This window comes from Rhinocladiella mackenziei, assembly GCF_000835555.1.
Source record: "Rhinocladiella mackenziei CBS 650.93 unplaced genomic scaffold supercont1.1, whole genome shotgun sequence".
NCBI lineage: Eukaryota > Fungi > Ascomycota > Eurotiomycetes > Chaetothyriales > Herpotrichiellaceae > Rhinocladiella > Rhinocladiella mackenziei.
In genome coordinates this window covers 3,363,641-3,391,428 of record NW_013550604.1, presented here as the reverse complement: position 1 = coordinate 3,391,428, position 27,788 = coordinate 3,363,641, and the positions used below count along the sequence as shown (strand labels likewise).

The 27,788-nt window shown below is 50.5% G+C and overlaps 10 protein-coding genes across 10 annotated transcripts; 7 read left to right on the top strand and 3 right to left on the bottom strand.

Moving 5' to 3' along the window:
* Nucleotides 1-190: 190 nt before the first annotated feature.
* On the top strand, nt 191-3,405 carry Z518_01197 (uncharacterized protein; the record flags this gene model as incomplete). The annotated part of the gene is made up of 4 exons (XM_013421798.1): nt 191-272; nt 337-767; nt 2,979-3,109; nt 3,171-3,405. The coding sequence occupies 4 exons, from the start codon at nt 191-193 to the stop codon at nt 3,403-3,405; spliced, it is 879 nt and encodes a 292-aa protein (XP_013277252.1).
* A 378-nt stretch (nt 3,406-3,783) lies between these two features.
* On the top strand, nt 3,784-4,341 carry Z518_01196 (uncharacterized protein; the record flags this gene model as incomplete). The annotated part of the gene is made up of 1 exon (XM_013421797.1): nt 3,784-4,341. The coding sequence occupies one exon, from the start codon at nt 3,784-3,786 to the stop codon at nt 4,339-4,341; it is 558 nt and encodes a 185-aa protein (XP_013277251.1).
* A 584-nt stretch (nt 4,342-4,925) lies between these two features.
* On the top strand, nt 4,926-5,460 carry Z518_01195 (uncharacterized protein; the record flags this gene model as incomplete). Its single annotated transcript, XM_013421796.1, has 2 exons — nt 4,926-5,056; nt 5,151-5,460. 2 exons carry the CDS (start codon nt 4,926-4,928, stop codon nt 5,458-5,460), a joined length of 441 nt encoding a protein of 146 aa, XP_013277250.1.
* An 836-nt stretch (nt 5,461-6,296) lies between these two features.
* On the top strand, nt 6,297-6,881 carry Z518_01194 (uncharacterized protein; the record flags this gene model as incomplete). Its single annotated transcript, XM_013421795.1, has 2 exons — nt 6,297-6,448; nt 6,518-6,881. 2 exons carry the CDS (start codon nt 6,297-6,299, stop codon nt 6,879-6,881), a joined length of 516 nt encoding a protein of 171 aa, XP_013277249.1.
* Nucleotides 6,882-7,311: 430 nt separating this feature from the next.
* Nucleotides 7,312-9,599, top strand: Z518_01193 (uncharacterized protein; the record flags this gene model as incomplete). The annotated part of the gene is made up of 2 exons (XM_013421794.1): nt 7,312-7,430; nt 7,487-9,599. The coding sequence occupies 2 exons, from the start codon at nt 7,312-7,314 to the stop codon at nt 9,597-9,599; spliced, it is 2,232 nt and encodes a 743-aa protein (XP_013277248.1).
* A 260-nt stretch (nt 9,600-9,859) lies between these two features.
* Nucleotides 9,860-10,978, bottom strand: Z518_01192 (TIGR01456 family HAD hydrolase; the record flags this gene model as incomplete). The annotated part of the gene is made up of 1 exon (XM_013421793.1): nt 9,860-10,978. One exon carries the CDS (start codon nt 10,976-10,978, stop codon nt 9,860-9,862), a length of 1,119 nt encoding a protein of 372 aa, XP_013277247.1.
* A 602-nt stretch (nt 10,979-11,580) lies between these two features.
* Nucleotides 11,581-19,088, bottom strand: Z518_01191 (uncharacterized protein; the record flags this gene model as incomplete). The annotated part of the gene is made up of 4 exons (XM_013421792.1): nt 11,581-11,613; nt 11,679-14,249; nt 14,300-18,691; nt 18,738-19,088. 4 exons carry the CDS (start codon nt 19,086-19,088, stop codon nt 11,581-11,583), a joined length of 7,347 nt encoding a protein of 2,448 aa, XP_013277246.1.
* A 2,875-nt stretch (nt 19,089-21,963) lies between these two features.
* Nucleotides 21,964-23,055, top strand: Z518_01190 (uncharacterized protein; the record flags this gene model as incomplete). Its single annotated transcript, XM_013421791.1, has 1 exon — nt 21,964-23,055. One exon carries the CDS (start codon nt 21,964-21,966, stop codon nt 23,053-23,055), a length of 1,092 nt encoding a protein of 363 aa, XP_013277245.1.
* A 726-nt stretch (nt 23,056-23,781) lies between these two features.
* Z518_01189 (uncharacterized protein) lies at nt 23,782-25,035 on the top strand (the record flags this gene model as incomplete). The annotated part of the gene is made up of 1 exon (XM_013421790.1): nt 23,782-25,035. One exon carries the CDS (start codon nt 23,782-23,784, stop codon nt 25,033-25,035), a length of 1,254 nt encoding a protein of 417 aa, XP_013277244.1.
* A 484-nt stretch (nt 25,036-25,519) lies between these two features.
* Z518_01188 (uncharacterized protein) lies at nt 25,520-27,220 on the bottom strand (the record flags this gene model as incomplete). The annotated part of the gene is made up of 2 exons (XM_013421789.1): nt 25,520-27,158; nt 27,210-27,220. The coding sequence occupies 2 exons, from the start codon at nt 27,218-27,220 to the stop codon at nt 25,520-25,522; spliced, it is 1,650 nt and encodes a 549-aa protein (XP_013277243.1).
* Nucleotides 27,221-27,788: the final 568 nt, after the last annotated feature.

Genomic DNA, 27,788 nt, shown 5'->3' with positions numbered 1-27,788 from the left:
ACTCCTCTTTTACAGGTGCTTCGCCTTCTGCAATATCAAAAGGACCAGAACGCTTTCTTTGTTGACGCCATATTCGACCTCAGACGATATTATCTGTGCTATGGCATTGGCTCTGCTTCCAAACCATTACCCGAACCGAAATTCGCACAGTCCTCTATCCTCCCCCACCATTCTCCTGGCAACTGCCGCGATGGAACAAGCGAACAAAGCCAGACCATCGCTCCCTTCGATCTCCAGTCTTATAGAAGCTGTCACCGAACAGTTTGAAAAGGGTAGGCCGTTGAGCACCTTTGGCGGAGTTGCCAATCCGGGATTCCAGATGCTGACAGTTGCCAGGAAAAGTTCCCTCACCAAAATTTGACCCCCCGGGAAGAATATCTGGAGGGTCACAAGGACATTCCAGAAGTCCTGATCGACCGAAAGCATCAGGAAGCCCCCGAAGTCATCCTCCGCCGACACCAGACCTACGACCAGCTTCTAGTTTCGATTTCCCCCAACTATCACCCACGAATATATCCCCAATTACGACCCCCGGTCGCAGTAACTTCTATCCTCCCGGTTCTGCAAACACAAATCCTGAGCTGTACGCTCAGCGAGCCTCTACATACCCTCCTATGACTGAAACAGGCAAAACTTATCCTGCGATGACCGATCCGAATCATTGGCCTTCGTCTCATCCCCCAAGGCTCCCCCCCGACATTGTGCCGCAAGATCAACCTCCCAGACCTCCGCTAGCACCTTATAGCGAGGCCCCGCCGGAAGCTCCAGTATATAATGGGCTCGCTCATCAAAGGCCTTTACCAACCAACTTTCCTCCACCCTTGCCGGGTCCGGGACTGCCCCCAATCGATCCTCATATGACGCCAACGTGGCAGCACCACCACTACTACCCACCAACAAACCCGCCATCGTATCCCCAAGCTCAAGAACGATATATATGTCCGACATGCAACAAACCGTTTTCCAGACCGAGTTCTTTAAAAATCCACACCTATTCACATACAGGTGAGAAGCCTTACAAATGCAAGCACGAAGGGTGCGGGAAATTCTTCAGTGTGAGAAGCAATATGAAAAGACACGAAAAGGGGTGCCATGGAGGCGAAAATTCAAATGCAACCGGAACCAGTCCCAGAAAAGGCTCATGATTGAAACGATTCTTCTGCTATCTACCTTTTTTACTATGATCTTTTTCCTTCGATTGGACGATCGAACTCGTCCATTTGCGGGTTCTGACAGATCGCTCAATGTGCACTTACTTCCTTCGGCATCCGCAATTGTGGACGATTGGATGGAGCGACTTGTGTTATTCTCATACACATCCCACTTAGGGACGCTGGGGGGCGATGGTACGCGGTTGTTGTCCTTGTTTATTTCTTTTCTTTTAGCGTGGCAGCAAGCACCAGCTCTTCCAGTGAGCACGTTTTCCGGACCTGCGTTCAAGCGGCATGAATTGTGAAGGGTGGTGAGAAGGCTAGGTAGGGAAGGGAAGCATATCAACTTGGATCGCAGGAACAGCTCCATTTGGCCGGGTCAAATATGTCGCACAGGACCGGGTGGTATGCTGGCTACCTTGGCTTTCTGCAAGGAATTGGTGTATTGCAGGCATTTTACTGACTCATCGGTCATGTTTTGTTATTTCGAGCGAGGCGGTCGATGATAGGATAGGCCGGCCCTTGCAGCTTCGAAAAGCGTTTTGATGGTGTTTCTACATGACAGATGGCATGAAAACACACAACTGTACATTAGATTCGACAGAAATGCCGTGATAGCAGGTAATTAGATTGTACAATACACTCGATGGCCGTAATATGGACGAAGCAGGCTAACACCCTGACGCACCCCGCCCCCTGATCTTTTGCTCTTTTGTGACACGAAATGTCAACGCCTTGTCGCCGAAAGAAAAAAGCTCGTGCAGGATGTTCCTAGAGCCGCTCATTTCCATATGTTCTCTGCCATTCCACTGTGCTGGATCTGTTGGTACCGAGCTTTGGGTCCGTGGCTGAGGAGCCGACGCTGTGATGTTTTTGCTTTTGGCTTGATATGCCAGAATAACCTGGTTTACGAGTCTAGAACCATAAATGCCTATCTTCACCCTCCCTTCCCCTCTCTCTTTTGTCACAGTAGCCTCATGTCATCATGCTTTGACGTAGCGTTTTTCTGGCGACATCCCCGTCCATGACCCGTCCATCCGGTCACTGGCGCCACATAATGTTTAAGAGAGTCAGAACATCGGCGATTGCGCTTGAATCCCGACGCAGTTTAGCATAGCAGATGGCAAACTGCAGGCCGGTCGGTACCCGAAGAGAGAAACAGAGCCAAATGGTGGCCGATGGTGGCCGATGGCCACGTGGGAAGGCCAAGCGAGAACCTCTCAAAAGGGCGCCCAGCCACCCTATTAGTCTCTACGCCTCATCGTCTGGATCACGGATCTGATGCAAAACATTCGACGGGCGACAAGCGAGTGGACTGAGCACTGACCACAGGGTGTTCGATGTCACGCCACTTTCAGTACAGGACTCAGAGGTATGAACATATCGGCCCATAGCCATCCTCGCCAGCTCGTTTTCACAGGGCCTTGACGTCAAAGTCGCACTGAATGCGAGGGATGCAGTGCAAGCCTTGTCGCCCATCGTCCTCCAGGGGCCTGCCCGCAACCTCGTCCATGGCGCACGCCGTTATCCGGTTGGGCCACGGACCCTTCGTCCTGGAGTTCGATTGAACACAAAGAGCCCACCATGGAGAACTAACCGGGGCCGGGTGAATATCAACGATGGTCAACACATGTTGAACAATGTCGCAACCGTCGAGTGATGCTTAAAGTACGCTATGAATAGAATCAAACAATCATCAGTGACGGGGGTATGCGTTGCCGTCGTAAAGGGCCTACACGTCCCCAATTCGGCTGGCACACGCCGAGCACCAATTGATTCAGATATTCCTCGTGCACGACATTGTTCAGCCAACGATTTTGAACGCAGAGATCGTCGGGGCCGAAGCCCAGCAAAGAGGAGAGATTCCTCCATTTTCTTCGAGAGATTATCCTCTCGGTGCCGGAGAATCGGGAGGCCACGCCCCAGGCCGACGTCGCCCACCTAGCGGAATGCGACTTGTAAGTTTACCAATGTTCTTTGGCTCTATCTATATCTAATCTTCATTTACGCAACCACCAGACCGCTCCGCGCACCGGGAGGGAGCTCGGCATCAAAGCAAAGGGTGTCGGGAGAAGAAGAAGGCGGGAGAAAAGAGGAACAGAAGGAAGGTGATGGTGGTAGAGCCAAGGCTGAAGGCGGCGAGGAACAAGATGACGATGGCTCCCTGGGAGTCAAGAAACCCAAGTTCGAAGACCCAGGAGACGACGAAAACGAGGAGGGCCATTGGACGGTGCAACTGGAAGTTGGCGTATAAACAGTGAATTCGTCGTTGCCAAACGACAACTTCAGATGCGATCCTGCCATTTCGCATTCACCTGCTGTAGATGCCCGGCACTGCACCTCTGCCGACTCCTTTTCTACACCAAACCACATGCCATCTTCTCTCAACACACCCTCCATCCACAATCATTGAATCTTCTGAGAAGAAATTAGTGTATGTTCTTTCCATCTCATGGAGGTTGGAGCAAGTTGGCTTGCTGACTATGGCTTTCTCAGGCGTCTAGATACTTTCAGGTCCGCGGATCTACAATTTCACCTCAACCCTTACCTTCACCCTTCATCTGGACCGTATCACCCACGTACATACACAATCACACATCGTCCATCCTGAAATCTTGTCTCGAACATCAACATGGCTCCGAAAGAAGGCAATGCGAAGGGTGCCATCTCTACCGATGCTTTTCTGGCTCTATGCATCAAACATGGGAAAGAGAAGCTCAGTGTCAACTTCGACACTCTCGCCAAAGAAGCTGGCTTGAGTGCAGGCGGGGCAGCAAATAAATTCCGCAATATCATGAATCAATTCGAGAAAGGTGGTGCTGCTTGGGCGAACAAGGATGCTAAAGGTGATACAGCAACTAGCCCAGCAAAAGCAAAGAGCACCGGAGGTACCAAGCGCAAGCCCGCAGCGAAGAAAGCAACCAGTGACGATGGTGCTGTTGCAACCAACAGTGCTGATGACGATATCGCCAAACACCCAGAGCCTGCAAAGAAGAGACCAGGGGGCAGAACGGCAGAGGCCAAAGCTACCACGACTACTGCTGATGGAGGTGCTGTCAAGAAGAGAGCTAGGAAGACGGCTCCTAAGGTCAAAGCAGGAGAGACAGAGCAGCAAGGCAAAGAAGAATTCAACGACGAGATCGACAGTGACGAAGGATCCAACGGAGGAGATGGTGGAGATGCAGAGTGAATCCAACGGGATACCTACTTGTTGAATCTCACGACGTGTGCTACTGCTACCAGCCAGAGAGCTTATGGGGAACGACCTTGGAATTGAGATTCACAACACGACAAAATGGCTGATGGCTTTGCCTCCTAGCTCATAAGATGTCACTGCCTTCGTTAGCCGTCTGCCTAGGATATGAAGAGTTGACACCACAATCGTGTCCGATCATCTTCATGATCACCGAAGTCAAAAGAATGAAATGATCTGGTAAATCCTCTCAGCTCTATCTCTAAGTCAAATATTCAGAGAGAGATTCAGACGCACATGCTCATGTCAGTCTCGACAACTACATAAACCTCCTTTCTCCCTCTCCAAATCATTTCTTCCTGCGTTTGGTCGAACACAATCCTCATCGCGAAACCCTTGCAATGTCTTGATCTCAAAGAAGCTCAAACATGTACGTAACTAGATCGTCGACGCCTTTATCTCCTTCCATTTCGCATTCTCCCACAGAAGAGCTGACCGTCCACTGTGCCTTTACAGAGTCGCAACGTCTTCTTGACGACATCGACATCTCTCAACCGCACTCCATCCTCCAAAAAAAAAAAATGGCGCCAGAAAAGACCGACAATGACGACTTGAGGTTGATCATGACTTGCATCAAACATGCCGAGAACAAGCTTGCCATCAATTTCGAGGAAGTTGCGAAAGAACTTGGCGCCAAAAGTGCAAATGCTGCGTGAGTTCTTTTTCCTAGAAGCCATTTTCAGAATACGTTTCCTCTATCTCCTTTTTTTAGTTTTACACTTCTGACCATCGGATCAATTCTCTAGGTACCATCGCCACTGGGGCCTCATGAGAAAGTGGGGCTTGACAGGTAGCAAAAAAGGAGGAACATTGTCTACACGCCCCACCAAGCATTCAGCAGGTGACAGTGCAAAACTTTCAGGTCGCAATCGTCAAGCCACAAATACCGAGGCGGAAGGTAGTGATGAAGATGATAACGGCGATGGGCAACCTATGAAAAAGCAGAAAGTGGCGCACAAGAAGAATGCTGTCGGAGAGGATACTGAGAAGGGTGAAGGGGAGAATGGCATGGGAGGATCAAACGGCGATGGTGCTGCTATCAAGTCTGAGACCTAGCAAGATGATGTTGTGTGAACCTTGTCCAAAGATCCATAGTCACTAGGCAGAGAGCATGGCACATGGCGTAAAACCGCTACACACATGGAGCACGATATTGACATGAACAATACAGCCCTTGTCATCATCGTTGAATGACGAACCCCGTGCTCTTGTTGTTTACTATTGGAGCACGTTCGCTGTCTGAATAGCGTTACTATGGGAAGCCGTGTCATTGGCAGACAATGTCAATGATTTGTCGTCTTCCCTGCAACGATAACGCAAATTTTTAGATATAGCTACCGCAGATCGACTGGCTGGATGTCTACATGGATGATAGTTTCAAGAGAGTCAAGATGAGAGCCATATAGGCCGAGGAGGAGGCTGACGATGTTGAAGAAAGGAGGATGAGGATGAGCAACGAGATGCGGCGGAGGATGAAGATGATGAGGAGAGGTAGAAGCAGCTTCTACCAAGGATATGAAATCCGCTGCACTGATTCCTCGTACTTGACACGAATACATCCATACCAAAGCTTCAAATATGGCTGCAGCATTAGAAGTTATTGCAAAAAAGGAGGCTACAGAACCATGCAGCACGCTGCTGGCTTTTACCCGCAGTATGACAGAATTCATCTTCCTTCAGCAGTCCCCATCTGTATTAATTCTCACTTCCATCTCGCTTCGAACCGAACCGCCTGCTTATAACCTTTTCATGTTTCTTTCGTCCGCACTGCTTCTTCTACAGACTACTAGTCTACTTTACTTCTCCTTCGATTGTCACGTCAGTCACGTACAATCATCTCGTCGTTGACGTTCTATTCAGAGATTACCCTTATTATCCAACGATCTGAAAGAATGGCTCCAAGAGCTGCTTCAGTTTCCACCACCGGCGATGGCGTGGACCCAACTCTCAAGTTCGTCTTTAGCACTCTCAAGCATGTCGAGCAGATCAAAGTGAACTGGGAGGAAGTTGCAAAGGACAATGGTATTGGCTACGCCCGAAACGCGTATGTTACATTCTACCAGTTCCCACTCCCAATTTCGTTCATGCTTATTAATTTCTCTCATTTCCCCAGTGCATCCAAGTTCAAGGATATTCTTAAGAAGCACGGCATGAAATTCGAAAGCGGCGTGATTAGCGGCCTGGGAGATGCCTCACCAACCCCGAAGGGGAGCGATGGTTGTGCAGAGTCTGGCGAATCAAAGACCGCAAAGGGCATGAAGAAACCATCCCCACGCAAGCGCAAGGCGACTGGTCACGATGGGGATGAGGTCGAAGATATGACAGCCACTACCCCCAAGTCTGCTGCGAAGAAGAAGAAATACATGACAGCCAACGTCAAGAAAGAGGCGAGCGACGCAGAGAATGGGGACGATGATCAGGACAACGATGCCCATGCCGAGCTTGATGACTACGGATCCATTCTCTACCCATTCTAGATTCTAATGGTGGCTGCCATGGCGTTACTTGCATACTTGATGGAGTTGAGAGCTTGGGAGGATCTTCGGGACGGGGAATGGGTTTGGGACCCGACACTGAGCAGTAGAGGGTATTGGACAGCTTGGAACAACAGTACTTTCGGGGGGGCAAAGGCGCAATAGATCAGCAAAGACAGATCAAGGAGCAGTCTTTCAGCGTGATCACAGGTAGCCGGCTGTGAACAAAATCTCACACATAAATGTCAAAATGATCAGAACCGGACCAATGAGACCTGTAAAAGACCGTGAGTCTGTGTTTTGGTGCCTCAGGCTGGCGGTGGAAAGGAGGTCGGAAACATCCGGCTTGGCAGACCAAGCGAAAAGACTCGGACTTCAACGTCTTCGCATCGAAACTTTCATTTTCTCATATTCAGGATAGCTCGAAACCATCATGCCACGCTTCCGACCTCACCAAGGCGGTAGAACTCCTGGCAAAGGCCAAATAGGAAGACGAGGTCCCAATATTCGGAAACGGGAAGTTTTCGGGACCTCGCGGCTGAGAGAGACAGAGTGAGTTGGTTTTGCAGTAGAAATGTCCAAAGTCAAACAAATTCTAATGCTTGTAGAGATGATCCTGCGCAAGATTCCTCTGATGTGGAAGACGATGGATTGAACAATGTAGAAGAGCCTGGATCAGGAGACGAACAAGACCTCCATTCTATCAGCGAAGATGAGGCTCCCGCCTCCAACTCTTACGCCACCTTGCTCCAGTCGCTCAATGTGGGTAAGGATAATGGCGAACCTGCAAGAAAGAAGAGAAGGATCGCGAAAGACGATAATCCAACGTGGGCCACAAAAGCTAAAATGTCAATCAACGAAACACCTGCCGAAGACGGCAGAGGCCCGGATGTTAAGGCAGAGGAGCAGCGGAAAGAATTGGAAGAAGACGCAGATCCGGACGAAGACCCTGATGATGGCCCAGCAGAGGATGCTGACTCGGAGGATGAGGCTATTCTACTACGGGATCCGTTCGAGAGACACTACTCGGCTATGACGGAGCAGGATCTCAAGGATGCTACTCAACCGGGCCAAAAGAATAAATGGAAGGCCCAGTCGCTGACTTCGGATTCGGATATTCGCATCACGACCTTTTCCAGAACTGGCGCTCTGTCCCCTGGGCCCATAAAGTCAGCAAGAGATCTCTTCTTGAAGAAGAGGCTCGTCGAAAGTGGTATGAAGCTTGTGTCGTCGTTGTCAGTGGAAGAGAAAACCCTGGCAGGCCCTATGTTCAACTACGTGGACATCCTGAATGGGTGTCGGAATCTCAAAAATACTCACCGATTACGCGAATTGTCCTGTCTGCATGCCTTGAATCACGTCTTCAAAACAAGAGACCGTGTTCTCAAGAATAATGCCAGACTCCGCGCTCAATCAAATGCTGAGTCCCTTGATCTTCGAGACCAAGGATTCACCAGACCCAAAGTCCTGATCATGGTTCCCACAAAACAAGCGTGTGTCAGATTCGTGGACAGCATCGTCGAACTCAGCAAACCCGATCAACAGGAAAACAAAGCACGGTTCCTCGAGACATTCTCTCACGAAGATGATGATGAATGGCTGGATAAACCTGAAGATTTCCAAGAGTTGTTTGGTGGTAATCACGAGGAGGAATTTCGAATCGGTTTGAAATTCACCAGGAAGACCGTCAAATATTTTTCGGGCTTCTACAACTCGGACATTATCATTGGCTCTCCGCTCGGCCTGATGCGCACCATCACGACCGGCGGAGGGGGGAAGGACAAGAAAAAGGGCCACGACGCTGATTTTCTTTCCTCAATTGAAGTCGTCATCGTAGACCACGCGAATGCTCTTCAAATGCAGAATTGGCAACATGTCGACTATGTCTTCTCCCGACTTAATCACCTCCCCCAGGACTCGCATGGCTGCGACTTCTCTCGCGTCCGGCACTGGTATCTCGATGGTCAGGCGAAATACCTGCGGCAGACCGTCATCTTCTCCGGTTTCCTAACGCCAGAATTCAACGCTTTGACATCCACTCACCTCCACAATATCACTGGCCGCATCAGATTCCTCCCTACATACCCCGGCGCCGTACTCTCGATCTCCTCCCACATCCCAGTGTCCGTGCCGCAGATGTTTCTTCGCGTCCTTTCGCCCAACGCTCTACAAGACTCCGATGCACGCTTCAAGTTCTTCACCACGACCGTCCTCCCCACAGTCGTGAGCGACGCGCCGCGCCAGAAGGGCACCCTTCTTTATACCACTTCGTACGCCGATTTTGTCCGCCTACGCAACTACCTCTCCACATCTCCCGACACGACAAATCTCTCCTTCGGTTCTATCTCCGAATACACACCAATTCGTGACGTGATGCGTGCTCGTTCACATTTTCTCTCCGGCCGCCACACCCTGCTTCTCTACTCGGAGCGCGCACACCATCATTTTCGCTATAAACTTAAAGGTGTCAGGAGAATCGTCTTCTACGGAATTCCTGAGAACCCGGTCTTTTGGATAGAGATTGTCGCGCTGTTGGGCTGGAGTATGGATGGGGGAAAAGCCAATACCAGGGAAACTGTTGGGAGTTTGAATTTCAAGAAGGGTGCGGTCAAAGCCCTGTTCTCAAAGTGGGATGCTTTGAAACTGGAGCGCGTCGTCGGCACAGAGAGAGTGGGGCGCTTACTCTATGATCGCGCGGGTGATACGTTTGAATTTGTCTAGTGTCTGGTGTCTGATTTCTCGGGATCAGAACTCGAGTCATAAGTCATGGCCAAAATGGTCTTGAGAGATCAAACACTTGACAGATAGGAATATAGAAACGAAACCAAAGGACTGAATGAAATGAAGTTGAAGCTTTACCGCATCGTAATCAAAAACAATCTAAGTTGCACGTCCAAAAAAGAAATGAAAATATGTGTATACATATATTCTGTGCGGCAAAGATACTCTTAGTCTTTTTATCTTTTCATCGTATATGTCATTCATTCCAGGACCTGGTGCCAATTACTATCCTTCAACGCGTAGTGCACCGCGGCCTTGACATCGTCTACGATCGCCCTCGGTTCCCACGTGGGCCGATGGCCAGGCCGATCTCTATACACGCCCGTCCTCGTCAGCAGGCTGACCCAATCAACCCCATGAGGTGAATCGTAGCTATTGGCGCCGCAAATATCGCTTTCAGGATTATCACCGATCATGTAGACGCGTTTTAGTGGCGGTACTACTGGCGATGGCCGTTGGTTGGTTTTTGTGTGGAAAATCCCCTCGCGGTGGCGCAAAAGCTGCCTCTCCGCAAACGAATATGTTTCTGCGAACGGCTTACCGATTACCTTTTTATACAGCTCGGCGCCACGGTCTCGTCCGCCCGTCACTGCCCGCCAAACTCCGTCAAGACACTCGCGGAAGCTGCCCTGTCCTAGTCGTGACAAATGGTAGTCCGCCGCCCACAGCAGATCGGGGTTCGAGAAGTACAATGTTGGCTGGCCATCTTGCAAGTATCCATTGTTGGGCAGGGACATGTCGCCGTTCTTCGCCGAGTAAGTTCCCAGGATCCCCTCGTGCGACAGCATCACGTCGAGAATCACCTGCAGATCCAGGCCCCAGTCGCGTGGGTCATTGTAGACGAACACCGCGTCGATTTTGAGGCTTTCTTCTGGCTTGGCCGGGTTAATTGGCCGGGGCAGCGGACGGGCAAAGTCCGCGTAGTAGTCCTCTTGGAACGGCTTGCTGAAGGGCCAGATCTCAGGATGCGCCGCGTAAATGTCACCTGGTGTCACGACGTTGGTGAAGCCGTATTGCTCTGCGACCGCGCGGCAGCGTCCGCCCTCTCCGCCCACTACCATGATGCATTTGTGACGCAGGCTGTTTTCGCCGTGGAGTAGCGCGGCGAAGGGTGTGTGCGATTGTACGAACATCGAGGTGTCGAGCGAGACGGAGAGTTTGGATGAGAGGTCCTGGACCCGTTCGGATTCGTGTTTCCCGCCGCCATTCGTCAGGAGAATGAAGGGAATTGAGTTTCGCTGGAGGAATTGCAAGGTCGCGGAGGCGTGGGGGATCGGGTTTGCGCTGCGCACGAGCACGCCGTCTATACTATGAGTCATGAGGCTGTCAGAGAGGGGTTCTCGCTATAATGTAAATGGGATAGAGGGAGAATTGCAGAATTGGTCGGGTGTTGGCTTACTCGAAAGCAAAAGCAAAGTCGGGGACGAGTAGCTGATGTTTGGTGTCGGTCTGGAAAAGCCTTCTTTGCGATTTGGGTGACCAGAAGATGCTCTGACAGGAGGACCAATGTAATGAAAGAGTTGTGAAGGACCTTGGATTGAGGCCCCGGCTACGCACCCTCATCCTCACCACCAGCCTCTAGCCAGAGGTAAGGGGAGAGTTCGAGTCGGCAAGCGTGATAGAAACACAAATTCCTCCTCTGGCTTATCGATAAGCGCATACGGCGGATCTCAAACAGGTTATAGCAAAATATTCACGTGACGAGGCTCTGAGCCCTATTTTCTTCAGGGAGGAGGGGTTCCTTTGGGGGATTTGAACCATTCATTTGTGAAATACAATTGCTAACTAGACTGGGCGTAACAAAATAGCTGTACCGATGCATGGAGATCCGGTAGACACATCATCATTATTCCTCTCTTGCAGAAGTGGTCACCAAACTATAACATCCAAAAAGTCCAACCGATGGAGCAGAAAGTGTGCTTCACGGCTTGCTGAGTTGTTCTTTGCGATAAAACTATACCATATCAAGTCAGATTATCTGAACACGCCAGTGAAGGAGATAATAAAAATGAGACGTACCTTGAAATATCCGACACAAATACTCAAATTCGCAACTAATCCGATCCAAAACCACGCCTGCCAGAGGTTCCCTACGCTGCCGCTAATATCGGGGCTAATGGGACCAGGACCGATCTTGTTGGGCGCACAGGCTCTGGCGACGATGGTGGCAGCCGAACCGAGAACTTGGGCCGTGATGAGTGTGAATGCGACGTGTACCCGTGTCAATGTCGCGAGGAGGATCATACCCAATCCGACGCCTTGAACTGCATCTAGTGTGCCTAACCACAGCCACAGTGAGCGCGAGAGGATAGCGGACGAGGTATAGCCGCCTGCCCAAGGAAGATAGAGACCGATATTGCTTGTTCCCCACCAAATTTGAGCCCAGCGAGGAGCACCCAGTCCGATGGCGAAGATTGGGAGGATCCAGCTATGAGATTTGGAAAGCAAAGCGAACAGCCACAGAAAGCCCGCCCAGACAACGATGAAAAACAATACCACCAGACACATGATCTGCCATGTCTGGGCGTGCGAACTGCTCCACAAAAATGTCCAGTTGCGACCGTAGGGCGCCGAGAGGAAGAAATTCTGGATCACCACTGTGACGAAGAACCAGAGCACAATTTTCCTCCGTAGCAAGCTGTGGTAGAAACTCGGCATTTTACCCGGAGCTTGTCGGTAATAATTTGGCAAACCAAACCACATTAGCAATCCAATCGCCCAAAGGAGAACAGCAATAGGGAGTGTGATGGCTGTGATTTTCCACGTCGAGGATATTGGGTCTGAGGTCGTGAGCAGTCCGTCAGCGGTACGTCGATTGAGATACGAGCCCCAATACCAGAGCGCGACGACATAGATCTGTTGAGTTCCCTGAATCACACAGGCGCGGAATACCCAGGCTTTAACTTGAGCACCACCTTCGTCACCAAAATTTAGAGCGAAGAAAAGAGATCCTGACGACGACGCCACGGCGTACATCCCGGTGCCAACGTTTTGTATCCAGCCCCGCCCATCTGAAGTCGAGGCATAGTGGGCCACGCCAATTAAAATAAACGCCAGGCCGTAAAAGAAGAAGGGCAGTGAGAGGCACAGGACCGAACTGAGGCGGCGGAAGAGGATCCACCAACAGATTGAGGTGGCCAGGTATATGGAGGCGACCGCATATAACTTATCAGCGGTTTGCCCAACTTCACCTGTTAACAGTGTGATCTGATATGAATTGGCTGCAATGATCTGTCCGAAGCCCATGAAGAATGCATACACAGGCCAATCGCCAATGCGAAGTTGCATCCATTTCCTCAGTCCAGTAGGCGGTACATAGTCCTTCCCGAGCAGAAACTCGTCGACAAGGCTGTTGTGGTCGTGCTCAGGGTCGCTGTTCTCATCGTAGTGAGTGGAGGGGGCGATGGACGCGGGACCGGATTCTCGACTGGCTTGGAAACTCGAGCGTGCAGAGTAGACATTGTGTCTTCCAAGTTTGGCATTTCGGAAGGCGTCAAACCATTGCTTCTCGGATTTAATGAGGAACTCTTCGATGCACGTCGCGGATTCAGAGTTACTCCCATTGAGTCCGTCAAGCTTCTTCTCGAAGGCTCGGGCAAACTCGCCGTTGCTGTCGGTGAAGAAGGGATCGACTTGTTGCAGCTTGAAATCAGTCTTCTCACCGACGATCGAGTTCACGGAGAGTATTGAGGGAGAGGATGATAAGCGATTGTTAGCTTCCGAAATGACTGGAGGTGGCACGAGTAGTCCGGGTTCTGGTCTCGGTGTTTCTGGAAGTCGAGGACCCTCAATAGGGTTTGACCTCTGTTTGGGCAGTGGAGTCAGTTCCAATCCCAGACCTCCTGATGAGCGGAATGCATCGTTTACTCGTGATGAAAGACTAGATTCATCATCAAGAGGGATCCTTTCATAACGACCGCGAGCCTGGGAGGGCATGGTGATCTGCCCGTCTTCTTCGAAATCGTTGGAATCATCATCTTCCCCATCAGAATCTGCGTCATTGTACGCAGTGACCGCAGTGCCCAACCCGGTATCGTCTCCCTCTACATCTGGCACTGGAGGAAGGATTGCGGGCGTGTTAGGTTCGTCCTCGTCGTGAGCATCTTGGGCATTGACGTGTCCAGGGCCTCTACGTGATCCCAGCGACGCCGAACGTGAAAGCCCAGGGGCTGATGATGACAGGGTATTGTCCTGGCTTTGATCACGACTATGCCCAAGGTTTTTGAGTCGAGCGGTGAGTGAATGCAATGTCGAGTAGCTTGGTCCTCGTGAATGAGCTGTTGTCGGAGTCCGCCAGCCCGCCGGGGTGGTGGCACCCGAGCCTCCCGGAGTATTCCACCCAGAATGGGGCCAGATTAGATCTCCCGCAGTGGTAGTATGACGCTTTGCGGCTTCAACCTTGTCGTGGATGCGAATTGCTGTAGATTGGAGAATTTCGAGATCTTCAACCCATTGTGCCACGGGAAACCTCTGTTTGGCTGATCGTGCTCTCATGAGGGCACGAAGCTCGGTCTTCGAGCTTAGAGCCTCATCGATTGCGAGTTTAAACTGGTGTATCAAATGAGCCGTTGTCGTCGATTCCACAGTATACTATAGAAACGTTAGCTTAAGTTTCCTCACGATCGCACCTTTCAGCTCACCCAAAATCCAGGCATCTGACCAAGACCGCCGACCCTTGCGCCTACACCGAGTGCGCCTTTACGACCGAATTCCACAGCGACCAGGCCAAAAGGCTCGTCTCGAGAGGGAATCAGGGCAAATTCCGCACCTGAGAAGATGAATGGCGGGAGAGCGGTGAACACAGGCTTAGAGAACACTCTGCCCGGGTAAAGCTTCATCATTCGGTCCAATTTCAACGCTGCAAATTTCCCATATAGGTCAATGACCGGTCCAACGGTGATGAGCTGCGCATTTGGGTTTGATTCCAGAACCGAGGGGAACACGTCTGCAATCAGGTCTATTCCTTTTTGCATGCTCCATCTGCCAACGAAGACAAATAGCTCAGCGTCGGGGTTTTGGTCCAGCCCAGCCCATTCCTGGGCCTGACGTTTCAGCTCCGGGCGGCTAGCCTCGAACCCTGGATCGACTCGAATATCCTCTTCGCTTGGAAGCTTCTTATCCCATTCGCCAGTATCGGATGGATCGGGATTGGGAAGTTTTCCAACCTTTTTCAGGCCCCAAAAGATGGGGTAGCGAGCGTAGGAGCGCTTGCCATATTTCTTCGACACCCCAACAGCGCCAAATCCTTGTTGGTGAATTCTCAAATATGACGCCCCGGCATGAAGCAAGTTGAAGACTTCGCCGAATTGGACATAACGTTGGACCAGCTCGGAGGAAAGATTGAAGACCGAGCTTACCTCTTCCCGCTCTTGTTTCGTTCTCATAGGCCACAAACCTTGAAACTCGGCGTTATGGAGGGATAAGCAAGCAGGAATTGTTCTTGGAAGAAGATAGAGTGGAGCAACGGAGCCGTGATAATCGTTGATATGGTAGAGGTCTATAGGGAAGCGGTTGATAGTTTGAGCGATGCATTGGTTCCAAGCCGAATAGTAGATGGCCGATGAGAGATCGTCCATCCGGGCTGGATATGGTTCGGATTTGGTTTGCTGTCGAAAAACAGGCGCATCAAGTAAGACATAGGTGATATTTCGCAGGACATGGTACTGGACTTGCACTTCGTAAGGCTTGCCGAGCACGGTGACAGTCATGGGGTCGGCTCTTTGGTCTTCTGGATAATCCACGCCTCCAACGCAGGGAACAACCCATATCAAATCCTGATGACCAAGATTCTTACCCATTAATTGGGCCATTACTCCAAGACCGCCGATTTTAATTTTGATTGCCCAATCTTCTATATCGTACTCCATGGTTGCAATCAAGACCATACGGCGTCGTTGTTGATCGATGACTGTATTTGTTTGCTGCAGGAATCTTGGTTTGCGAGTTAATCTCGACAGGATGCCAGGGGAGTCTTCTTCATCGACCAGTTTCTTGAATTGCTTCTTGAAGGCCGCCGTGATCATCCCACTTTTTTCGGATATCCCAATTTCGTTCACCTTGACCTGATAGAAAGACTGCATGAATGACCACACACTGAATGCTGCGGTAAAAATTGGAACGATCCAAAGGAGGATGTAAAGAATCAGCTGATTCCACATATTTCCTGATGGCACGAGGCTGAATCGTAGCGTTCCATCATTGATGACGACACGCCAACCTAGATGTGGTTTTGGGGGAGGCTGAGTAATGTTAAGAACAACTGAGGAGAGAGATGATGGAGGAAGACGATCAAGGACCGAATCTCCATCAGAATCACCCATCACGACTGTTTGATCCGGTTTCCCGTCTGGATTGATGCCCCACACATTTATCTGCGCTAAAGTGCCACTGAGACTCCATTCGGTCATGAAATGGTGCTCCCAAGTTGAGTTGTTGGACAGTTTCATCTCATTATCCAGCCCCGCGTCATACCCGTATTGATTGTAGGGGCCATTCAAGAAAAGATGCGGGAACCGTCGTGGCGTGCTGAAGTCGACATCACCCTGCTGCATATGATCACTGCTACCAGCCAGACGACTGAAGTATTCCACTCGCACGTGTGTGCCTTTCCAGGACTGTAGGTCTGTCCCTGACCACTCTTGCTCCTCAATTTGGGTCTTTCCACCCTCGTATGGCATCCATGGCGAGAACGACGATCCCCAGTTCGTGGAATATCGCCATTTGTCAGCACCAGCAGCCGCATGGGAGAGGACCAAGGAGCCGTTTTCGCTCTTGCTGAGGAGACTAGACGAGTAATTTGCGCTGGTGGTGAATACGATCGGATTGTTTCTCTGCCCGATTCGGAACAAGAATCGGTCCACTGCATTCGTATGCTCACCAGCCTCAGACGATGCATTTCGGATAGTTATGGCGTGAACACCATGGGCGACGCCGTTGAGAGTTGCTGACCAAGACCAAGTCGAGGAGATAGCTCCTACGTAGGGCGGAATCTGTGGATCGCTTATAATACCACACTGAATGCTGGCTTCGTCGATTGTTGGTATGCGTCCTAATTCCGTAGTTGAATTGAATATGATGCTATTTGTGACACTATCGCAATTCATTTCAACAGAAAATTGAAATTCAATGTCGACTGACTCGGTAGCATTTGCGCTGACATTTGACTCAAGGCGGGCGTCATGACCAGGGCTGAACTTGGTGATCATAGGTTGAGGGCCAACCCATTGATCAACGGGAACATAGGCACGGAAGTCATACGCTTCCATGTCTAAACTACTTAAGCAGCCATTTGGGTTTGTTGAGCCGTTGATTCCTAACCTGTGAACGCTGTCGGCCAGGGTATGTTCATCGTAGGGGTAGAAAAGATTTTTGACTGTCGTGCCAGCATCATAGGGAGCAATCAGACTTGTGGTATTCAGATCGGTATCGTTATTGTTGCAGTCGAAAGTATACGTGGTGGAGGCATTAGCATTAGAGTATAGCAACCAAACCGGGAGGTCTCCGGCTCCAGTCCCACTGAGGTCTTGAACATCTGGGAAGCCAGATCGCATGACGGACCACATCCCAGTCTCAGTGGTGACCTTTCCGGAACCAGGATATTGGATTTGCTCGGTCTGATTTGACAATTGTTGTAAGAAAAATCCGTCTTGAAGTACAGGATACTGGTCCCGCAGCTGATTCATGTGGTGGATGATATTCCGCACAGGGTGCGAAGGGTCTCGGTGGTCGTAGCTGACTGTCTCATCTTCACAGCCATGGCGCGAGGCATTCAGTGGCATCTTGTAAAACTGAGTAGAATCGAGGTGATAGCAGCCATGAGTATGCCAAGCCGTGGCGGACGACATCGCTTGTCGACCAAATATGTAGTTCGATGCCGTGTTGTCCAAGACATAGAAAGCTTGTTCCTCACCCCAGAGCAACAGTGGCGATCCAGGTAGCTCGATCGTGGTGATGAAATGACCCAACAATTGGCGGTGGACCCCGTTGGTGATAGCAGGCCAGCGAAAAACGTCCTGATTTGTAACCCCGTAGAGGTGACGAGGGTCGAAAAGACCAGTGTTGGGGTTGACAAAATCATTCGTGATAAGAAAGTTGTTCCACATGTCTACCCAGTTGGACGGAGCATCATATCCGGCCTCCAAGTTACCATCCATGCCCAGGAACCGTGTCAAGGTACGATAGACAGTGTAGTGGAAAGCTGCAGCATCGAGGGCTCCATACTCCGGGGCCCGCAGAAAGTACTTGTCGGCAGAATTGTTGGTCATTGTGACGGCCGTGGTAAGGTTGTCAGGGAGCATATCAGGCTGTCGGCCACGACCAAGGTAGAGTGATCCGAAGACGTTTCCGCCAGTAATTTCACCTGGTAGAAAGAAATTGTGTTTGCCGTATCTCTTAGCACATGTCCGCATGGCATCATTCATGAAGCCCAGAGCATCGATGGTACTTTGGGTCGCCTTGTCATATCGATAGCCGTCGATGTCGAGTTGAGCGATCAGAACGCAATAGAAGTTTTCTAGCTTCCGACGGACGGGCTCATGCCATTCACGCAGACGGTCTTGCACTGAGGCGAATTTTGACAGCTGCCGTCGCCAATCTGGAAATACACCGAAGGCTTCGGTATCTCCGTATTGATCGAACTCGCTGTCATAGCAGCCGACCATGTTTTTGGTAACATCGTCACCAACAGGATAACCGGTTTCTAACCAGAATTTGGGATATTGGCATGTCTTGTTGTAGTTGTTTCCGAAATTGAAGTCATGGTAGTGGCGGTCTGTCTTGTATTGGACTTGATGCTCGGCCAACGTGAAAGGTGTTGTAGTATTGAGATAGCCATCAAATCCAATCAAGTCACCCATGGTGGCAAAGGTATTATCCAAGATGATGTACATATTTCGAGCATGTATTTCCTGTACAGCTGTCCGCCACATCTCAATGTCTCCGAAATGCTCATCGAGGATGGAGAGATCGAGAGGAGAGTATTGATCGTAGCCCCAAGGGTTGTTGATGAAGGGCGAGCCGGCTATGTAAAGCCCCTACTATCGTTAGACCGAGCTTTTCTCTCTGAAAGTGATAACGTACCTTGACTCCCATGCCTTGTAGGTAATCCAACGTGTCGACCAGGCCAAGGAGATCCCCTCCATGGCGCATTTGATTGGAGTTGATATCATGTTCGTATGATGTTCCATTAATATTATCGTTGGAAGGATCCCCGTTCACAAATCTGTCGAGAAAGAGTGTGTAGAATGGGAACCGCCAGTTTGATGGTGAAGGATTGTAGTCATGCCCCGTCCATTCTCCCCAATAGTCGAGAGGGTCAACTGCTGTCTTATTCTGGTTGAGATTATATTGAACATAAGCGGGATCATATCGGTATCCGCCAACGATCGTGAACACCAGAAAAGAGAACCCAAACCAAACGCTAGACATCATTTTGAAAAGTGGAAAAGAAAACGAACGACAAGGTCAGAGCACAGCAGGCGGAAAAGCGAAGGTATGCAACCGTGAAGGTGCTGGAGGTTGTCGAAGGACTAGATCATGAAAGAGCGAAGGAAGAAAGGACTGAGGAACTCCTCAAGAAAATTGTCCCCCTTGGTCAGGTTGGCGAGTCTGGACAACCTACCAATGTCATTCCTGCACCAGCATGTATGGAGTCCCCGATCGATGGAGAACTACAAGCTCAGCCGACCTCGACGAGAATTGCATCGGCAAAATCTCCATGGAGGGAATCAGGCTCAACGAGCGTATCAATGGGCAATGAGCAAAGAGTGGAGAGACATATGCAACATGATAAGCATCTCTGTGCTTGCTTTGCTTCTACCCACAAATCTTGCACATGGTGGCCACCTAGTGGCCAAACTCAGACCAGGGTCTTTGATGCGCAGTGTGCGTAGCACTTTGGTTGGAGTGGCTCAAGGTGAAAGATCCGAAAACCCTTGACAACTCGCAGAAAATTCGTTCCTCTGGAGACGGCTATAGCCCCCCAGCACTGCCTGTTTTTCCACATGACAGAACCCATGCCTCAGGGGACTGAGTAGCAAGGCTGTTGGCCGGCAAATGAAGACATAGACGGTCACAATGACGCAATATAGGGACAAGAATCGCATCTGTTGAAACTAACATTGTGGCCATGCTCCTTCGGCGTTCAGCGGCAACTGTTTTAGTGTAACAGCGAGTACTGTCGGGAGAGTGTAAGGCTAGGCGCAGGTACGTGACGAGAACAAGCATCCCACGTAGGTTGCAGGGAACAATCTCTGATCTGCCAGGTAAAAATGGATACTTACTACTATGTTAGGGGAGCATCTCAGCAAATCATTGCAAAAGGGGAGGGGAGGATATAGAAAAGCTAAATTGTCGCATATAAAGTGGGCCGGTTATGATCCTTGACTGTGTTTTACAACACCCTTGTCGCCGCACCGTTCGCGCGGCGATCAGACCCGAAGGAAAGTTAGATTCCAAAGCCTTCCATGATTTAGGCAGGCTCATATTCCGAGATATGTTATGGGGCTAGCAACGTCAGCGTTCAGATATACTTACTTATACTTTGGGTTATGTTTTCCACGGTAGAGGATTTACCATCGCTTGCGGGCAGTCTGCGATTAGTGAACACGGCCGAGGCTCAGTGTCTGAACTCCTGCAGGCTGCAGATGACCAGGATCAGGCGCGGGGAATCGAAAAGTAGATGGCGTGAGAGGGAATCACGTTGTGAGTCTCGCTCGTACTCGGTAGGATATGCATTCGATGAAAAACCCCTCGTTGGCCTAGACATAGTACGAGGGTAGGGAGAGAGGTAGAGATGCCCCAAGGGACACGGCAAAACGGTCTCGAATGTCCGAGATGGGAACTGAAAGAAATGGGAGGTGGAGAGAAACAGGTGAGGTTCGGCGAGAGGGAAGATATGGTTGGACACGATGGATGTTAGAACAAAGCTGGCGGCTGCGCAAGCCAAGGATGTGGCGCTTTTCCCTAAGTCACAACAAGCTCCGCTAAAAGGCGCAATGTCTTAGATTTTTCCCCATCACGCCTCCCGTGGCCTTCCTTCCCGCTAGAGTTTTACTCGGTACTCGCCGCCAGTCTTATCCCTGCTGGAAAACTGACCGCTGTCCACATCGAATGAGCGAACCGCCACGCATCTTGGCTGGTCGCTCCACCAGGAAACCTTGTCGTATCTAAATATCCAGATTACCGGCCATTGGATAACCTCGTTCCACAGCAATGATGCTCAGCCCTCATATCGTACCCAAATGATTCTGAGACCGATTACAATTATAGCATCTGGTAGGGTTGGGTACATGCTGCCCCAAGGATGGGGATAACGGTTGTGACAGCAATCCACAAATTGCCCACCCGATCAAGAAGCCTGACTCAGGGGAAAGTCTCATTCCCACCACAATGGTTGCCATACCCTGTTGAACGCGTCATTCGTTCTCCTACTTGCAGTCACATGCCGCAAAGTTTACTATTCCCACATGGAAGAACTTTCAGAAACAGCAAAGGGATTCAGGCTTGCATAATGCGTGTTTTTCTCTCGGTTCATCAAAAATCCCTCTCGTTGCCATTCAGTAAGGTTGTGTATCCCTTCAAACTTCTGGGCCGTGTGCATTCCAAGGCTGCAGCTGAGACCTAATGCCAATTAGTTATGCCGGGTTACATCTCACACATAAGAAGAGGTGTTGCCTTGACGATAGCATGGCTCTTGAACCCATCAGTCCAAGTAGAAACTTATAAAGAGGGGGACGCCCGACTTGGATCAAGAGAAGAATCTAGTGCTGCTATCGTCATGGCGGTCAATGTGGACAAAGAGAACTTAGGAATAGGACATGAATAACCTGTATCTGCCGCAAGTTGATCGCATCCAGCGCCCATTTGTTCAAATGATCAAATTCTTTGGAGGTTGTCTAGAATATATACCATCTTCAAGAATTTCCCAACCTATTTCGAAAGGTGAAGTTGGCTCTTGAACCATTTCTTCTTGAACTGGAAGCAGACACGGGAATACTGAGTGCAAGATGCCATGGTGCCAGATAGCAGCTCTTTCCCACCTTCAAGAGCGAGGTCTCGTGGGATTTCTTCTCTCCCCTTATTACTGATGACTGACGGTTCGAATATCTTTGAGAAGGCAACTTTGCCGAACCTGCGCGATCACGTGACCGAGACTGACATGTTTTCCCAAACTTTGGATTTCAAACTCGTCCACTTCTCACTCTCTTCTCTACATCTACTCGACCAGTCAAAGGGTAGACTCTCCTAGATCCCCTTTAGTTCCATTCCTCCCCTTTCTGACCATCCTCACCATCCCACCGCCACCATGCCTCGAGCTGAGATCGGATCAACAAAGTACATCGCCAACCAGATGAAGTCAAAGGGGCTTCAACGGTTGCGATGGTACTGTCAAGCCTGTCAACGCCAGATGCGGGATGAGAACGGCTTCAAATGCCATGTCGCGTCGGAATCACACGTGCGCCAGATGCAACTGATCGGCGAAGATCCCCGGAAAGCTATCAACGATTATTCGAACCAGTTCCTGAAAGACTTTATACAACTATTACGGACGGGACATGGAGAGAAGAAAGTCAACGTCAATCATTTCTATCAAGAATACATTTCGAACAAGCAACACATTCATATGAATGCGACGAAGTGGGCGAGTTTGACTGAGTTTGCCAAATACCTAGGCCGAGAAGGCATATGCCGGGTAGACGAAGACGAGAAAAATGAAGGGCGCACCGGTGCCAGTGGACTGACCATCAGCTGGATCGATAATAGCCCCGAAGCGCTGCGGCGACAAGAAGCTCTGAGGAAGAAGGAGCGGCAGGACCGCGGCGATGAGGAGCGGGAACAGAGAATGATACAGGAACAGATTCGGCGAGCGAAGCGTGATGGAATGGATGATGGCGCAGATGAAGAGGAAGAGCAAGACAATGATACTCACACTGAAGGCATCAAGCGCAAGGATGGGGAGAAAATTGTTCTCAACTTTGGCACAAAGAAACAATCACCTGGGATGTCTGCACCACCGACACCTCCCCAGACGGATAGAGACGATTCAACATCCGACAAGGAAATGGACATCTTACCAACGTCAGAATCAACTTCACAATCTCCTCCCCGCCAAAACATGGCTTCAGAGCCTCCCGACTCCACCGCTAAACGGCTTTCGACCAAGCAGCCTCTGTCTATGTCCTTCGGCACGTCGTCAAGCAAGCCCAAAAACGTTTTCGCCTCCGCACCAAAGAAGAACGCATCAGGAAGCACGAAGAAACCCTCCGCACCACCCACGCAACGGCCCATGAGCGAAGCAGAGCGGATCATGAAGGAGGAAATGGAGCGGAAACGACAGCGTGATGCGAAGGCTTTTGGAGGTGGAGGAAATTTGTTCAAGAAGCAGCGCATTGCATAAGTGAATGGGTTTAGAGGAAGATGGGTCATGCAAAAGACACATGGAACACGTTTTAATGATTTATGAATATGCAACATTGTACGATCAACGCGTTGGCGCACGAGATATTAAGAATCTCAGAAACAGGAAAAAACACAAATGCGTTATCGGTCTCGACCCAGGTGAGGAAATAGTCACCAGCTTCAGGGTCGGAGAAATGTGTTCTGCTACCAATGTTGCACGAACTTACTGACTTTCTGAAAACCTTCTTGACTATTGCTTCCACAAAAATCACCTCGTGACAAATAATGTACCTCGCGTGTTCCTATGTTGCGTCGACTTCAGATAAAGAGCGGCTTCGGCCTTGCCGAGTCATGTGATTGCATGTTGTATTTGAAATATTTTGTTGATTTTTGATTGGTGAAAACGAAGTTGTCTGTTACAGCACAAAAGCTGAAATCCTCGCTGGATGCTGGTGCCAACTACAAGAACTACCAAAATCGCTTGCAGCAGGGTTGCCCAAACTGATATAGAAGGCCTTAATGGTGCTCACAAAGGCATACTGCAAACCTAAACTGGCCCACAGCATATTGAATTTTCTCCTGATGCTTGTGTGGTGACTAAGGAATTTGCTAGGAACAATAGAGAGGAGGTCCGAAGAAGGCCAACAGATCGGTGTCAGATGGCCTTCAACCCAGATCTCAATGTCTTTTCCTTTCGACCCGATATCGAGTCAATCATGCAGCCATGACAGAACCCTCAAATCCGAGTTCAAAATCGAAATCATCAACCAAGAAAACCACTTCGTCCAGTCGCTCGAGATCCAAATCTCTCAAGTCTGGCCGCCCACCACTACTCTCTTCCAGTCACCCATCATCCCACACCCGTGGCCGTGGTGGAAATGGATCTTCATCGCTTCCTCTTTCTTCAAAACACAGTCGAATTCTCATCCGCACATACCACGTTTTACAGAAACAGCTCGCGCACGCACGGGCCGCCCACGATACGAAACGGATCCTTGAGCTCGAGGCCCAACTCACTGCCTCCGGCGGCTTGAAGACATACCAGCTCGCCAGCACTGTCGGGCAAAGCGCCGAGCGCGGCGGAGATTCAAGTCGGGTCCTGATACAGTGGCTACGGTGGGAGATTGAGATCCGAAAGCAGCAGTCGTCATCCTCGAACAATGTCAACCTCAAACACAGTCCCGGCGCCAGGTCCAAGTCGATGCCACCGCTAAAGCCACTACGGATCCTCGAAGTGGGAGCCCTCAGCACCTCGAACGCACTTAACGTTCCGCACGCTACGCGCGTGCGACGTATTGATTTACGCTCCTCTGGCCCGGGCATCGAAGAGGCCGATTTAATGACGTTCCCGCTCCCAGACGCTCCGGACGGGAAGGGCCTGTGGGGTGGAGAAAAGGGCTACGATGTGCTCAGTTTAAGTTTAGTCTTGAACTATGTACCTGACGCCGGCGGAAGGGGGGCCATGTTAAAGCGGACGACGAGGTTTTTCTCTTCAAAATACGATGAATATGCCCCGGATACTGAGTCCCAGACCACGCCGAGGCGGCAGAGTAGCCACACCAGTGAGAGTACTGGAGCCGACGCCGGGTTCGGAGTCGAGGATAAACACAAGGCTATGGCTCATGCCAGTTCCACGTCCGGATCCAAGACCGAATCCGAGTCTGAGCTTGATAGCGGCGGGATACGCTTCCTCTTGCCCTGTCTTTTCCTTGTCCTCCCGGCCCCCACGCTGCTGAACTCGCGATACCTCACACCAGGGCACTTAACCACGATAATGTCGTCACTGGGCTACACAAATCTCGCGGCCAAAACGACGCGCAAACTCCACTACAGTCTGTGGCGGTACGATCGACGGCGCAGAGAAGAGTGGATCCGCCATGGAGGGCCGACGGTGTTTAAAAAGATAGAGATCAATCCGGGAGGAGGGCGGAATAACTTTTGCATCGTGCTTCATGAACACGATGATGAAGAGGAATAAGTAAGACGTGGTGCAATTGAACAGGTGCAATATAAAGACACAAGATCACGAATGTTGAATGTTGACAACTCTGTTTCCACTCCGTACACTCAATGGCTTTGGCTTGGCTTTTGCTTGAGTTGACGGTTTGTTACTTACTAGAAAAGAATATCTGGGTTGGTTCCGCCTTAATGTGGAAGCCGTAAGCTCCATCCCCACTCCTTGATGTACACAGTCCAGTCCAGCCCAGCCCAGCTCATGAAAAATTCCATTCCCTTTCTAGTACAGTCCATTGTCTTGCCTTGTGTTTCCATGGTGGTTTGCCAAAAAGAAATATGTTGCGGTGATGGAAGACGCCTGGTCTGAGTCATATAAACCCCCTCCCTTAGCAAGACTGTAAACAATGCTTTGATCGATTCCCATTTGACCAAAGTCCGCCGTATCCAGCGATCCATAGATCGCTCGTAAAAGACAATGTTGTCAAAAGAGCAGAAAACAAGGTTGATTAAATCGACACGTTCTTCATTTCATCCTCGATTCCGTTCACCCCTAATCCTTTCACCTCGGTTTTGGGTTGAGTGGGTGTTGAGTCTTCTTTATTCTCGCTCTCCGTTGATGTTCTCACTAACCGAGTTGCCGGAAAGTCTCTGGAATCTCCACTTTTCAATGAAATTGGCGTTGGGGCATCGACCAGTTTGTCCTGTTTCTTGTTGAGCGCATTAACAACTTTGGTCTCCATTGGCGCTGGGCCATCTAGAAGCTCATCTCGCTTCTTGTCTTCACCTGAGTTTTCAGGCGGTTCGGCAAAATCTCTCACTGCATCTCCGCCAGGGCTGATAGCTTGTGGTTGAGCAATCTCTTCCTGAACTCGAGCAAGAGGACTGCCCACTGCATGTCGCGGGCTCCCGGAAGGCCCTCTGGAGAATCTCTGCGGTGAACGACCTCTATCCTCAATTCCAATGACGGGGCTGCCATAGGGTGAATGACGACCATTTTGAGCCGCAACGCCGGTATTGAGTCCAGCGGGCTGAGGTTTCCGTCTCGGTCCTCGTCGTCCATATTTTTGATCGGCTCTCCAACGGAGGATATCCATGTATGGCGGCTCGACCGTGTCAGTCTTGAACTCTTTCAACTTCAACTCTCCAGTTTCCTCGTCAACGAAGACCTTTTCGGTACTGATATCATCTGCCACAATGGCCAAGAAATGAGCCCACGATCGCGCAATGACATATTTGCAATCGTAGTCCCGCCCAAATAGAATGACCTGGCCCCATTTGCCCATGGGACCTGGAGCAAGGTCGACCGCAATGTTGTTGCCACCCCAATCCCTAGCAAGAGAAATCCAGCCTGGATGTGCATAGGCTTTCTGAATGGCCTTTGGTGGTTGTGACTCTTGACGATCTAAAAGCTCTTGTCTCCAAAAGCGATTGCTGTTCTGGGGTTGACTTGAAGACGAAGCGCCGTTGCTGAGCCCTTTGGAGTTGTAGGCGTGTCTTCTCGCGCTGCTCAGGTATTCTTCGTTGACAATTTTCCAGTTTTTCCATTCATGAACGATTTCTTCGCAATCCAGTAACATGCAACCAAAAATGATGCCGGTGGGTCTACCGCCGCGCTCTTGTCCATCATGGATGGCTAGAGAATCGCGCACATCCTGGGGCAGCGACATGTCCAGTTCATGTTCTAACTCGTTGATGTCGTTGAGGGTGCACCCTTCACCAAGTTGGTCCCACAATTCAGGATAATTCCTCTCAGCCCAGCGGTCAATCTTTTTCCAGGAGTGAGAGACGGGTGGTGGAGGGGGAGCGCCATCCGCAAAATTTTGCATTTGGATCTCGCCAGGGGCCACAGTATCTTCAATATGGGGACGTTTGGGCGAAGATACCGAGCGCATGCCGGGCGAGTAAGGTCTCGCTGGGGACTGGCCGAGCTGGGAGGATGAAATCGAGGGTCGTTTGGAGTCGTCGTTGAATGCTGCGGTAAGGTCTTGATGGGATTCGACGGCACTGGTGGCAACCGAAGTCAAGGGAGCATGTCGACTTTGACCAACGGGCATATGTCCACCGGTTCGGTAAGGAGAGTCGTGGGAAGCATGGCGGTCGTTGGAAGTCATAGCATGCCAAAAGGAGCGCCATGCTGTGCTAAAGCTGGAGAAGGGGTCAGAGCTGCGGGAGAACGACTGGGAAGGGCAAACGAACGAGTTTGCCATGGCTGGCGAAACAGGAAGAGTAGTTGCTGCCACTTTGACAGAGTGGAAGGGCGTTGTCGGTGGTTGATCAGGATCAGGACAACATGGGTGTTGGTCGTGGAATTGCGGCCGGCGGTCAAAACAAAGCCCAACAACGGAAGAAGGCGCGGCTGTTGGCTGCGGCCGCAAACGAAGAGAAATTCCGGCGGGTTTGACAGGCGGTTGAGGGCCGGTTTAGGGATGGAAATGGACAAGAAGGAGTAGAAAGAGAATGAGATCGTTATGCACGAGGCGAAGAGGGTAAATTAGTTTGGGTGAGAGTGAGAAAGCTGCAAGTGGAATTAATTGTTTGACTGGATGTAGGATGCAGGACTGGGGGAACGCAGGCACGTTGTTTAGCTACGGTGGCGGCAGGAGAAGTCAGTCCAGTATGGAGAATTACTTCCCAGGACATACAGGACTAGCCTCGTAGTTGCTCCTGTACTCCGTCCTCTAGGCTCTAGTAATATCCGTAGTGGAGGCTAAGTGACAGATGCCCAGGTCACCCCTCTTCTTCCATGCCACAAGTCAGGGGAGAGGAGAAGAGAGA